This window comes from Hevea brasiliensis, chromosome 11 (genome assembly GCF_030052815.1).
Source record: "Hevea brasiliensis isolate MT/VB/25A 57/8 chromosome 11, ASM3005281v1, whole genome shotgun sequence".
NCBI lineage: Eukaryota > Viridiplantae > Streptophyta > Magnoliopsida > Malpighiales > Euphorbiaceae > Hevea > Hevea brasiliensis.
Window position 1 is genome coordinate 9,141,826 of NC_079503.1, and position 15,095 is coordinate 9,156,920.

The window sequence follows — 15,095 nt, forward strand, 5'->3', positions numbered from 1 at the left end:
CTACTTAATTAATTTTTTATTATAATATAATTTAAAATAAAATTTTATAAAAATACTTTCATGATTTATATTATTTACAAAAAGAATAGAAAGTATTTATTTATATAAATAATTTTTTTAATAAATTTTAATTGATTTTTATTTCTATCTTAATTATAATTATTTATGAAAAAAATATTTTAATACAATAATATTTAAATTTATGTAAAAAAACAAGAAAAAGAATTTTTTAATCAGTCAAACGTGTGAATTATTTTATTAATTTTTTGAATTTTTTTCAATTTAATTTCTTATAAGTTTATTGAAAATAATTTCATATAAAATAAATTTATATTTTTAATTATAGATATATTTCTAAAATTCTTAATATTACATTAATATATAGGTTAGTAAATTTATTGATAACCTCTCTCTCTCTCTCTCTCTCTCTCTCTCTCTCTCTCTCTCTCTCTCTATATATATATATATATATATATATATATATAATGAAAATTATTATAAAAAAATAATATTTGTTGATTTATAAAAAATATTTAATTATAATATATAATAAAACCATATGAATATAAAATTTTTAAATAATATATAATTACGCATATAAAATAAATTATATATATTAAAAAATTTAAATTGAAAAATATATATTATTTAAAAAATTGAATTTAATTATAAAATTAGTATAATTAATAGAGTGACTAGAATTTATAATACTAATTTTTTTTTATTTTAAAATGATACATTATTAAAAATTTAAAATATTAATATGTATACATATAAAAAAAATATAATAATTTTTTAATACTATAATCTTTTCTTAATTTGGTAATAATAAATACATATAAAAAAAATTAAGAATTATACTTTGAATATATAACTGTTATTTAAATATAATTATAAAATAATATTTTATATAAAAATATTCTAATTTTTATATAAATACAAACATAACATCATTTAATAGAATTTTTATTTTTTAAAATTTAACAGCTTTCTTTAATTAAATTTGATGTTTATTTTTGAAAAAATAATTATAAAAAATATAATTTAAAAAAAAACGTTATAAATTAGTTTGAGAAAGTATTTTATTATAAATTGAATAATTATTTATATATTTTTTATTGTAATTATTCTAATTAAAAATAATAATATACTAACATTAATATTTTTTATTCTATTAATATATATATTTTATTTTTTATATAAAAATTTAATTATTAATTTATTATGTTAATATATTTATCAATCTTATTTTAAAGTTTTTTTATTATCATAAAAAATAAAAAATTATGTAAAATATTATATATCAAATAAAAATTAATAATATTAATATTTATTGATATTTATGTTCACAATTAATTTTAACAAGTAAAATAAAAAATCGAATAAAAAATTAGAAATAAAAAACTTCAATATTATATAAAATTATACCAAATTTAATTTATTTTACTATTATATCTACAAATTATTAAATGGGATTGAAAAATATTTAAATTTTTTATGTTAATTATATATATTTTATAAAAATTATAAAATGTTAAAAGTTGATTAGTTTTGATAATTAAACACTTCATCGTTGATAAAATTTAATATAAAAATATATGAATTTATAAAATAATAAATAGTTAAATTTATATATTTATAAAATTATAATTATAAAATTATATTATAATAATAAAATTTTCATAATAAATTTTATTTCTATAATTTTTTATTTTTATTAATATACTTTATTTTCGTTATCTTGATTTAAAAATTATAAATGTATATAGAACATACATATCATATAGAAAATGAAAAATTATATAATAATAATAATATTATTATTATTATTATTATTATTATTATATTATATAAAAAATTAATAAAAATTAATATAAAAATATTAAAATTATGAATACATAAAATGTGCAAGCACACATTTTGAAAAAAATTAATTAATATTAAAAAAATTAGAAAAATTTTTATATTAAACTAATATTCAAATAATATAATCATTCAAAGTCAATGAGTAATATTTTAGAAATAATCAATAATTATAAATTTATTCTAAAAAATGTTGAAAAAAAAAAAGAAATTGGCAACATTTATATTTTAATCCAGTAAACTAGAAGAATTACGTTTTAAGATCATATTTTAAGGCATTGGTGATCCTGACCGTTCAAAATAGAAACAATTTCTTCAACCGTCAGATCAGACAGATCGCTGTTCTAACCCTTCAAATAATATACAGGCGCGAGTCCCCTGTCTCTTCACCAACACGAGGGTTTAGCTTGCCAAGAAGCTTCTAAGCGCCGAACAAGTTAGCTGCTCAAATTATCGGGAATATGGCAGCCCAAATCAGTAAGAAGCGCAAGGTAAGTCGGTTTCTTGCATCTCTCTCTCTCTCTCTCTCTCTCTCTCTGTTTTGTTTGGCTATCGAGAAATCCGGGGACAAGGACGGGAAATTCCTTTCAAAATGTATGTACAAGTCAATCCACCTTAGGATGATTTAGATTTTTCACTTTGCTACATTAACACTTGAGCGACTGTAACCGAGTGTTGGAATTGTTAATCTCGTTTGATTGCTTATAGAACAAACCAAATTAGAAAAAAAGGCAAAGAAAAAGATTTTCTGTTGATTGATTAGAAATCTATTGATAAACTTTGAATTTCTTTACCTTGCTCATGTGCCTTTTTCTTTCCCTGCAGTTTGTTGCAGATGGTGTTTTCTATGCGGAGCTAAATGAGGTACTGACCAGAGAGCTGGCTGAGGATGGCTACTCTGGGGTTGAAGTTAGGGTTACTCCCATGCGGACTGAGATCATCATTAGGGCTACTCGTACCCAGAATGTTCTTGGTGAGTCCCCCTTGTTTGACACTTCAGGGTCTCTATACAGAGTTTGAAAGCTATCTAACTGAACCAAACAATCGAGGAGCTTTTGTTTTTAAAACTTTTTTTTATTGATTTTATTGTGTTTTCTAGCAATCAAGCAAGTTATGGGTTGTTTTTTTTTTTTTTGTTTTGAAATTTGATTCCACATGAGGTAAGATTGTATATTCGGTATTTGTTTTGATTGATTTATTTATTTTGTACTATTTTTGTGGTGTTTTGACCTAGTTGTGCTAGTTTTTGACTTCTTGCTTATCAGGTGAGAAGGGAAGAAGGATCAGGGAACTGACATCTGTTGTTCAGAAACGATTCAAGTTTCCAGAGAACAGTGTGGAACTCTATGCTGAGAAAGTTAACAATAGGGGCCTCTGTGCAATTGCACAGGCTGAGTCTCTGCGTTACAAGCTCCTTGGAGGCCTTGCTGTTCGGAGGTATGTTGCAAATATCAAGAGTCAATTTCTGAGTTTTTTTGTTATATGCTTAAGTTTGTTGATATTACATAAATTTTATCTTTTGTTGACATTTTATAACTAGTGTCTAATAGAGTTGAATGGCATAAAAGTATCTGTATCATAGTTGTCAAATCAACATTTGAAATCTTCATTTTGTGAATTGAGAATCGAATAGAATCATAAGATTCCATAAAAATTCTCAAAATAAAAATTCTCAAAATTAATTAAAAATGATATATTTTCTAAAAAAATCACAATTACTTATTTTGATAAATATAGAATTATCATTTAGCTAATAAGAAGGATGCTTTATAATAGAACAAAATATTCTTATTATTTTATGTGGTTTTATGTTATAAATGATGAACGCTTGAATTGTAGACAACGATCATCATGTGCTGAAACTCCCATTTAAATTTGAACAAATAATTAAATGTTAAAAAACGATAGTGGGTTAAATTAAAAGGTTAGAATATATTAATATAAAATGTTATAATTTGACTATAATTAGAGAAGTGTATTAAAAAAGAAAGCAAAAGAAGAGGAGAGGGAAAAGAATGGCTAGTGGAAGAAAAATAGATAAGGAAAGGTTTTCGATGCACTTTTAACAATAAAAGAATGAAGTGTAATATTAAAATTTTAAGCTACTGGTTCTAACATCCCTTTAGAAAAAGAATCGGCTGAATCAATAGATTTATATTGATTCGTTCAATTCACTATTTACGATTCGGTCAGGGTTCAGGTACATTTGAGATTCAACTAACAGATTCGAATCGCTAAGACAGGAAATTGAATCGAATCGTAATATTCTAACACAATTGATTTATATAGGCGATCTCAACTAGTTTGGGATTAAGGCTTAGTTGTTGTTGTTGACATTTTATAACTGCTCTTCATGCTAATTCTTGTGAAGATACTAGACGATGATTATTTGTTGTTGTTTGGGTTACTTGAAGACCAAGCTACATAAAATTTTGTTATATGATCTTCATGCTTCTTCATGTTTATTTGCTGCCAATCTTCAGTAGACCTCAGCATGCCTCGTATATGGTTGTGTAATCAATCATTGAGTCTGTTCATTTTTACTTAGTTAATTTCATTTCATTTCTCAGTAGTTTCTGGTAATTCATCAATTTACCTTACCTTGACAATTTTCTCTTGATCAAGTTATCTCTACAGCCAGTTGGTTTTCTACAAAATATAATCTCGTGTCTGAATATGACCATATCTGGTGATGCCATCTATCTTTCAGAACCCAAGGAATAATGGTCCTTTTCCTTGCCTAGGATATTGGATGTTAAATGTCAATTTACTCTCTTTTAATGGACACACATTATTGGGAGAATAGCTTGGACTGCGTATTCCTTAACAAAATTGATTATTGCATTGTTATCTAAGCTAGACAAAAAAAGTCATTCAAGTGGCCACACGCAAACTCAAAATGACAACACACAGTGCTACTGCTTAAAAAAGTTACACTCTTTTTTAAGAACTTTTGTAGGCTTGGCCAACTGCATCTACGCTGAGTGATCTGGATATTTAAGCATTGTATTCCCCTCTTTGCCTTGCCAATTGAGCCTTGAGGGTTTCATATCAATGCTTATATAAAAGAATTCTTGTGGAGTCTGTCAGGCTTCTTGTGCTGCTGTTGAGTTGGTTGGAATTTGGAGTATTCTCCCACATGCCTACCTTTTTTTTTTTTTCATGTTGGGTGGTTGACTTCTATTTGTCTAAAGCTATGGTTGTTTTTGCCTCCAATGTTTATGAGGATTGGCCTTGGTGTATGACATTACCTTTGCCCTATATGCTTTTTGGACAAGCCTGGGGTTTCCATAAAAGAGTTTTGGAGTTTGTCAGGTTTCCTGTGTCCCTTTTTAGGCTCTTGGAGCTTGGAATGTCCTCCCACATCCCCAGCATTTACTTTATTTTGGTGATTGCATGTGCATGTACTTGTATTTTTGTTCTTGATCTTTCTGCTGTTATTGATAATGATATGGTGTCTTGCTGTGCAGTACTCTTTGTAGTTGACTAGGTGTAAGACTTCTAGTACATCTTTCTTGTAGGGTTTGTAACATGATTTGAACTTTTCTTCAGGATGATGGATAGTAAACCATTTATTTATAATCTCAAAAAAAAAAAAAAAAAGAAATTCTGTACCTTTGTCTTTTAAATAAGCTCTGAATGTGCTTATACTTTACAATCTGCGCAATGTGATTTTGAGAGTGGAATTTCTCTTTTTTACAGGGCTTGCTAAGGTGTCTTGAGATTTATAATGGAGAGTGGGGCAAAGGGTTGCGAGGTAATATTCTCAAGCGTATTATTTACTTGCTTACTTGTGCATCTTCCTTTTTTTTTTTTTTTAAAGCACACTTTTTATTATTATTATTATTATTATTATTGTAAGTGTAATGTTCTTGTATATTTCTGCAGGTTATTGTGAGTGGAAAGCTCCGAGCTCAGCGTGCCAAGTCTATGAAATTCAAGGATGGGTACATGATATCCTCTGGTCAACCTGTCAATGAATATATTGACTCTGCTGTGAGGCATGTTCTTCTAAGACAGGTCAGTTGTTTCTCATGTTTGGCTTGTTGACTATTATGTTGTATTCCCACAATGTCTGTAGTTGTTCAAGTTGTTTGCCGTCTTTTGATTCTGTTTATTTCTGGAGCCTTGTCTGCTCTCTCTCTCTCTCTCTCTCTCTCTCTCTCTCTCTCGCTTATTTTTTTTAATTTTTGAAGTTGTTACTTTCTGTGGTATTAGGGTGTGCTTGGTATCAAGGTCAAGATCATGCTTGACTGGGACCCTAAAGGCAAGGTGGGTCCAATGACACCGTTGCCTGATTTGGTCACTATCCATCCTCCCAAAGAAGAAGAGTATATTCCAACACCAGTGATGACAGCCAATATTGAGATTCCAGTTACATAAATTCTGAATTTCGACTGAAAAAGTCTGTACCACAGGCTTTTATTGGCCTGTTGTTTCTTATATATATTTTAGGAGAGAGACAAAAATTCTTGAATGCATCAGGAGTTAGTTTTTGCTTTGCTTCTATTAGCATCTCAAGTTTGGGCTAAATTTCGTTCAGCGTCTCTTAACTGTGTTGTTTTTCGTCATCCTTCACCTTTATTTTTTTTTTCTTAAAATTTTCTGAATTTTAATTCGAGCAATATGAAGTGACTGTAATATTCAATTGCAGGTTTTCAGTTTAATTTTCTTGTTTGGTGATAAAAAATAAAAAAGAGAATTTACTCGACTACCTTTTGTAAGCAACATGTACCTTGGCCTCATATTATTTATCATTCTTTGATCTTCTTTTGCCTCCAGCGTGAGACAGCCTCCGTTGGTCGTCCGCTCCTTTTAACTCCCTGCCTTCATTGCTGGAAAACTACTCTTAACGGGTGCTTTTTTCTCATTAAGAAATCCAACATATGGAAATCTGATCTGTCAGTATTTTAAAGGTTAATTTTCACTTATTGTCCTTGAACTTTGGAGGTTATATCGCAGCCGTCTCTGAATTTAAATTTGTATTATAAAAGCACATGAATTTTAATTAGACAATACCTGAAGTCCTTCAGGCCTATTTTCCAGTAGAATCTCAGGTGAATTGTTTATATAGACATGTCAAGTTAGAATAATAAATATCAAAAGTTTACTCTCTTTGCCAATTAGGATACAAAAATCTCTCTTATTGACGAGAATTGGCGAATGAACCAAAGGAGACGTTTAAGAAATCGAAATTCTCTCTTTCACCATGCAACTACTTCATTTTCACCTTTGAGGAGGCTATCTCTCTGTGATCAATTTCATCTGGCTATCTTTCTTCGAAAATCACTTTCTCCCTTCTCATTGTTCTTTTGTAAATCGAATCCCTAATAGACTGAGTTAGTGAGAGTTTAGATTTTAGGTGAAGAAAATGCAGGGAATATAAGGCGTGCGATAGTAACAAAACCTAAAAAGGTAAAAATTTTATTGTACCCATTACATTTTCCCACTTTATTTGGATTCTTCTATCGCAACACCTCACTTTCTGTTAACATTGACAATAGAATATAGAGAAGGGACCACTAGAGCATTGTTTACAGAAGTAAAAGACATAGTTTGGCAGAGAAGACAAGGACGCTTGTAGACCCTCACACACCTGAGAACGAATGGGGACTTTATACCTAGGTATTCATCATTTGAATTAGAAATTTATCGTGATGTGTGTATGGGTAAGTGTTGTAAATGCGAGGGGTTTTTGGCAGAAGTATTAAAAAATAAAAATATTTTATTAATTACTGTTTTAGATGAAGAAGCAATATTATAACACTATAGAATATACTTTTTAGGGTGAGAAATGATATTATGTAGTTATTTATTTGAACTCTTAACTGGTATATAATATTTAAATGTTGCTAAAGTGGGTTAAACTGTTTAAAATGACAGGACCTAGGTATTTTACTATATTGTTGCATGTGAATGGTACGAAGGGAATTAGGGATAATATGATGGAAATATGCGGCAAATTCCATATTGTGACAAGGATGAATTATCATTGGTTAGGATAGAAAAATATTGTCAAGGGTTGAGATTACATGGTCTATTTAGGTATTTTTAGAGAGTTCCTGGGATGGGTTATAAAGAAGGATTGTGTCCATTAGAGTCTGATACTGATGTCTTAACAATGGGGGATCACACAAAGGTTGAGGGAGAAGTTGATGTGTATGTTGAGCAGTTGAATGTTGATGATTTAAGAAGGGATTTAATTGCAAATGCTCAACTTGTAACTAATAATAGACATGGTTTGCTGCTAGAGGAGATTGTTGAAGAACTTAATGACAAGTTTGATGCAATTTCAGAGATTATTGTTGAGCTTATTATTAGCGGGAGGGTACATGCAATACCATTGTTATTTGATAAAGATGTTAATTGGACAAATGTGAATGTTGATGAGGCAGAAGTTGATGTTGGTGATGCAGAAGTGAGGAATGAGGGAGAAGTTGATGTGGGTGAACCTAATGTTGGTGATGCAGATTTGAATAATGCAGGTAATATTGGTGAGGATAATGATGATCAAAATGGTATAATAGGGAACCTAATATTGAACCTATTGAGTTTGCAACTGAGCATAATTCCCAAGAGAGGGATGTTACAGATTAGTCAAATTATTTTGATGTTATTTTAGCATAAATTATGTAGGAAAATGTTAATAATGTGGAAATTGTGGCTAAAAATGAAGGCATGAATGAAATGGGAGGGAATGAATATGATGCAATTGAAAGTGGTGTGAGTAATAAGGAGGCATCAGCTAAAAAGGGTATGGGGAATGAGGAGACTTCAGCTGCAAGGGGTTTGAGTAATGAGTTTGAGACAGATGCAAAGGTTGAAATAGCTGATGGTGCAGGTGAAGGAGATTTAAATGATAAAGACTATGACATGACAATTGATGATGATGTGCAAGCTGTGTTGGAAGAAGTTAATGTGATGTTAGGAAAAGATGAGAATGGAAATAGGAAACATAAAGGTAGGCCCGGTAGTAGTGGGGAAAGAGTTAGGACAGGGGGACTTGGGGATACACTAAGGTTTGAATTAAATGATGTTGATTTTGATTATTATGATTTAGATGAGTTGTTTACTGATTCAGATTCTAATGGTGAAGGTGGCATTAGATATCCCCAATTTATTCATGAAAGGGACATGAAAGACCCTACTTTCAAAATTGGTATGGTTTTCTCTAATAGGGAAGAGTTTAAAGCAACATGCAAAGAATATGGAATCAAGCATAAGTATCAAACATATTTTCCCAAAAATGATAAGGTTAGGGTTCAGGCAAGATGCTTCAAAGAATGTGGGTGGAAGATTTATACCAGCAAACTTAACCCTAGAGATCCTGATAATAAAACCATGCAAATTAAGACAGGGAAGTTTGAACATAGATGTGGTAAGTATTTGACAACTTTTATGTCACCTCCAAGTGGATTACTTCAGCTTATTCAGAGACATTTAGGACTGACTCAGAATGGAGTATCAATGGCTTGATTGGGAGGGTTAAAGAAGATCATAGTTTCACAATTTGTAGGATGAAGGCTTGAAGAGCTAAAGATTTGGCATTAAAACAGATTAATGGTGATGAATATGAGCAATATGGCAGATTGCATGATTACAAAGAAGAGATTTTAAGGACAAATCCTGAAAGTACTATTCTATTTAAAAAGGACAAAGGTGTTTTCCAAGAAATGTATGTATGCCTTACAACTTTGAAAGAGGCCTTTAAGAGTGGTTGTAGGAATCTGATTCGCTTAGATGGATGCTGGTTAAAGGGTACATATGGAGGACAATTGTTGCCTGTTGTTAGGGTTGATCCAAATGATTGTATCTTTGCTATAGCAAATGCAATTATGCTAGCTGAGAAAAAAGATTCATGGCAGTGTTTTATGGAGAATTTGAAGATTGACCTGGAAATGTACAATAGCCATCAATGGGCATTTATGTCTAATAGATAGAAGGTATGACAATAATCCAACTTTTATTTTTTAAAATATAGTTATCAAATGTTCAATAACTTCTTATTCTGACATATTATATTCCTTTTTTTTTATGGTTTAGTGAACAACATTGGTGAAATGTTTCCAAATTATGAGCACAGGTTATGTGTATGACACATATACAAATTTTTGGGGAAGGTTTATTATGGAATGCTACTAGAGCAACATACACTGCAAAACTAAATTATTGGTTGGATAATATTGAAGAAAAAAAATCTAAAAGCTAGGGAATGGCTTAGAGAAAGACCATGTGAAAACTGGTCTAAGGCATGTTTTTCATCGTTGCATTTTGAGACATGTTAACACGTAACCTTTGTGAATGTTTGAACAAATATATCCTTGATGCTAGGGATAAAGCCAATCATTACCATGCTTGAAATGATAACAATGAAACTAATAAGGAGGCTTTTTAGAAAAAGGAAGTGGATGAAGAAAATGGAGAAGAATATTTGTCCTAAAATAAGAAAAAAAATTAAGTGAAATGAAAGAGTTATTTGTCATGTTTCAACCACATTTCTCTGGGGGTTCTGAGGTAAAAGTGTTTAGGTTAGGTAGTCAGTTTGTAGTGAACCTGCAAAAAAGGGGACTTGTACATGTAGGAGATGGGATTTAACTAGTATCCCATGTCCACATGCATGTGCAGCTATATTTGAGAATAATGAACAACCTGAAATGTATGTTAATGACTGTTATACTATTGAGGGCTATCTAAGGGTGTTTAATCATGTGATTCACCCAATTAATGGCCATGATATGTGGCCAAAAGCACCCATGATAATAAAATCCTACCATCTGGACCAATAAAGAAAAAAAGAGGAAAGAAACAAAACGCTAGTAGAAAAGAAGCTGAGGAGTTGGAACAGGCAACATCAAAAGGAAGACATGGCAAGAAAGGGAAGGTGGCTATGACCTGCAACATCTGTGGGGCTGTGGGACACAATAGGAGGTACCATGGACTAATTGGAGCACCAGATGGAACTGCCTCAAGAATGAATCAATAGGTTTGTTAAAAATACAAACCTTGAATTTAATGTCTTTAACTGAATTATACATTTACATTATTAACATTTTTTTTCAGAAAAAGAGGAAAAGACCTATAAATACCAATACACCATCAAGCAGTAGGGTTCATGGAACACAGAGGCCTATAGATGCCATAACATCTACTGTATTAAATCCACCAACTACCATTCAATGGATGATGGATGTAAGTTGTATATTTTGAAATATGATACAATTTTGCCATATTTTATACTATTGAATATAGTGTACTAATTTCCAAAATGTGTGTTAAGGAACAAGTCAAAGACTTGCTAAGAGTTCAAGGCTCGTGCAAGAGACTGTCGTCAATGATGCCAATGTATTTAGGTCAAATCCATTATTATGTATTTAGGTTTAATACTAATTTAACATTAAATTACATAAAACATATGATATAAACTTACTATGTATAGTTCTCACCATTTTGCAAAGCTAACAAAGTACTATGTCAAATGCAAGGGATTTTGAGGCTATGACAAGCGACAAGCCGGTCAAACCAAGCTATTGGGAGAGTTGGTGAATCAAACCAAACACAAGCATCAAATATGGCAAAACAACAAATTAAAAGGGGGAAGGCAAAAATAGCTAGGAGGAAGCAGATGTAGAAGTTACCTTGTTGATATCATTTTGTGTGGTTTTTGTATGGTGTAGGTCTAGTGTAGTCATTTTGGGCACAAAGCTTGATATACATATGTGCCTTTTTGTAAATGTCTATAACTTTGAATTTCTAGACATAGATGGATGTTTTGAACTTTTTTTGTGTTCACAGTGACAGAGGATATAAAATTTTACAGGGTGATATTTTTGTATGGCATATTCATTTCATAGCCACTCTGTTGTGCTTCAACAATGAAACAGTAGCATGTACTGTTTCATGTTTGAAGCAGTAGTTATGTAACCCAGACTAAATTATTGGTGATATGGAAATTGTATTGTTATTTTTGCATGTTAATTTTAGTGCGCATCTTTTATGTTACAATTGTGTATCAGTATTAGATTGTTCATTATATTTTTGCATTTGAGCATTGGTCATTACAATTTATTTCCAAAGCAACATTTTCACATATTGTTAACTCTCTGCAATTGAAAATTGATGCATTAAAGAAATGGATTACTCTAATATAACTTTCATTTCATTAAAATCCAAATATCAACATCCAAAAAATAGCCAAAATCATTCACCAGTAGAGCACACGCAGTAGCCTACAAACAACTAACCCCAGCAACCACGCAACATATACATTATCTAAAAACCTAAACTAAACAACTCATGCCATTTCCATTCCTTAAACTAAATACTAATATCAACCTAAAACAACTTTCTCAACCACAACGTAAAAAAATTAAACAGCAGCACACAATCCTCCATTTCCTTGCACTGGCTCTGGCAGCCTTAACTTCTTTATCATGTCTCTCCATCCTTCTCAGAAGACCAGAGATAATTTGTGAAGCTCTAGATGGGAATGACTGATCATACCACTGAAAAAACCCACAATGTTCTCTTGTCTACAAAATAACCCATTCACAATTCCTTACCAAAGAACTTAACCCATAAAGAAACCCTGAAACCACAAAATATCAAAACATTTACTTCATAATTTTTGCACCCATGAAATTGCCTACCCAAATTTTGACCAGTCCATGAGGTTCGCATTTTGCCTCTAGATTACATGTACATCTTTGAACACCCACTCCTTCATTGCTTCTTGAATTCCCCTCATAGTTGCGTGAGAACCCCTCATCCATTCATGACATCAGTTCACTAAAATTCCAAATATTGTTACTGAATAAATTTTAGGTCTCAAAAGAGAAGGAAGATGATTCTTTAACGAGGAGGAAAATGGAATGCGCATGTGATGAGAGAGAAATTGTGGTGACCTTGAAACTAGAGATAAGGAAGGAGAGAGAGTCAAAGGCCTACTTGGTAGAGAGAGATAATTTTTTATATTTATTATTCCAACTTGGCATGTCCACATAAGCAATTCAGTAGAGATTCCACTAGAAAGTGGCCTAAAAGACTTTGGGTATAGTTCAATTGAACTTCGCATACTTTTGTGATATAAATTGAAGTTCAGGGACAGTTGCTTTATAACCGTCAAAGTTCAAGGACAATGCATGAAAATTAGCCATATTTTAAAAATCTATTATTATAAAAAACTATATCAGTTATTAGATTAATTTCCTTTTAAGGTGGTTGTGGTGGCAACCATTAATGGCATAGTGGTCGTCATGAGTTACTAGCTACTTTTTTGACCATTCTTAATAGTATTTGAGGGCTCATACTTATTGTAAATGATTCTCTTGGACATAAAATACAACATTTTTAAAAAAAAAATTTTAATCTCTTTTCCTTTATATTTTAATCTCGAAGATCATCTATTTTCATAACTTTCAATAGTTAGCAAAGACTTTTGCTGTGCTCCCTAAGGTGTTGCAAGATTTTCTTAGTTTCAATTGTAGATCTAAGAGGAGACTAGTAGGGGTCATCGTTCCTAAAATTTTAATTTTTAAACCTGAAAAAAAATTTCTAGCAAAAGTTTAAAATAATTATATTTGTTTATTAACCAACTCAACTCAACTCAACTCAACTCAACTAAGCCTTTATCTCAAAAATTTGGGGTCGGCTATATAGATTCTCTTTCTCCACTCTAAAAGATTTTGGGTTAAATCCTCGGAAATGTGTAATGCTTCTAGGTCATATTGTACTACTCTCCTCCAAGTCAGTTTAGGTCTACCCCTTCTTTTCTTTCTATTCTCCACCCTAATGTGCTCTACTTGTCTAACTGGAGCCTCCGTATGTCTATGCTTCACATGACCAAACCACCTCAATCTCTCTTCTCTCAATTTATCCTCAATTGGTACTACTCCTAACTTTTCTCTAATACTTTCATTACAGACTTTATTTAGTCTAGTATGGCCACTCATCCACCTTAACATTCTCATCTCTGCAACTCTTATCTTAGATTGATATGACTCCTTCAGTGCCCAACACTCACTACGATATAACATGGCCGATTGTATGGTTGTACGGTAAAATTTTCCTTTCAACTTATTGAAAATATTGCGATCACATAAAACTCCTGTGGCACGTCTCCACTTCAACCATCCGGCTTTAATCTTATAACTAACATCCTCCTCACATTCCCTATTTACTTGAACGACTAAGCTGAGATATTTAAAGTGATTACTTTGGGACAGTATCACTCCATCCAAACTAACTCCTTCCCTATCACCAGTTCGGCCTTCACTAAACTTGCAATGCATGTATTCTATCTTCGTTCTATTTAACTTAAAGCCCTTTGACTCTAGAGTACTTCTCCAAAGCTCTAGCTTTCTATTAACTCTTTTTTGCGTCTCATCTATCAGAACTATATCGTTCGCAAACATCATGCACTAGGGGATACTCTCCTGTATATGTTTCGTTAATTCATCTAAAACTAATGTAAAAAGGTAAGGGCTTACAGCTAAACCTTGGTGTAATCCAACTAAGATAGGAAAATCTCTTGTGTCTCCTCCCACTGTGAGCAAAATAGTATTTGCTCCTTCATACATGTCTTTCAACACTTGTATGTACCTAATAGATACCCCTTTTTGTTCTAACACTCTCCATAAGATATCTCTTGGAACACCATCATAAGCCTTCTCCAAATCGATAAAAACCATGTGTAAATCTTTCCTCGCATCTCTATATTTCTCCATCAAGCTTCTAATAAGAAAGATCGCTTTCATAGTTGAACGACCAGGCATGAAGCCAAATTGATTGGGAGAGATATAAGTATCATGATGTTGTCGATATTCCACAGCTCTCTCTCATAGCTTCATAGTATGGCTCATGAGTTTAATTCCCTATAGTTTGAGCAACTCTGTATGTCTCACTTATTTTCAAAAATAAGTACTAAAATACTAATCCTTCATTCATCAGGCATTTTCTATAAATTTAGAATCTTATTAAACAATTTAGTTAACCATGCCACTCCCAAACACTTCCACACTTCAATTGGTATTCCATCGGGTCCACAGGCTTTACCCACTTTTATTCTCTTAAGTGCTTCGTTTACCTCTAAAGATCTAATCCTTCTAGTATAATTCATATTCTTTTCTATTGCTCTGTAGTCTATATTCACGCTATTACCATTTTGACTATTATTAAAGAGATCATCAAAATAATTTCTCCATCTTTCTTTAATGTCCTCATCCTTCACCAACACT

At 31.3% G+C, this 15,095-nt stretch overlaps 2 protein-coding genes across 2 annotated transcripts; both read left to right on the top strand.

The window, feature by feature from the left end:
* The first annotated feature begins 2,194 nt into the window (after positions 1–2,194).
* Positions 2,195–6,511, top strand: LOC110645463 (40S ribosomal protein S3-1). The gene is made up of 6 exons (XM_021798649.2): positions 2,195–2,354; positions 2,689–2,836; positions 3,129–3,300; positions 5,566–5,620; positions 5,752–5,883; positions 6,082–6,511. The coding sequence occupies exons 1-4, from the start codon at positions 2,325–2,327 to the stop codon at positions 5,573–5,575; spliced, it is 360 nt and encodes a 119-aa protein (XP_021654341.2). The 5' UTR covers positions 2,195–2,324; the 3' UTR covers positions 5,576–5,620; positions 5,752–5,883; positions 6,082–6,511.
* LOC110645451 (40S ribosomal protein S3-2) lies at positions 5,594–6,246 on the top strand. Its single transcript, XM_058129270.1, has 3 exons — positions 5,594–5,620; positions 5,752–5,883; positions 6,082–6,246. The coding sequence occupies exons 1-3, from the start codon at positions 5,594–5,596 to the stop codon at positions 6,244–6,246; spliced, it is 324 nt and encodes a 107-aa protein (XP_057985253.1).
* Positions 6,512–15,095: the final 8,584 nt, after the last annotated feature.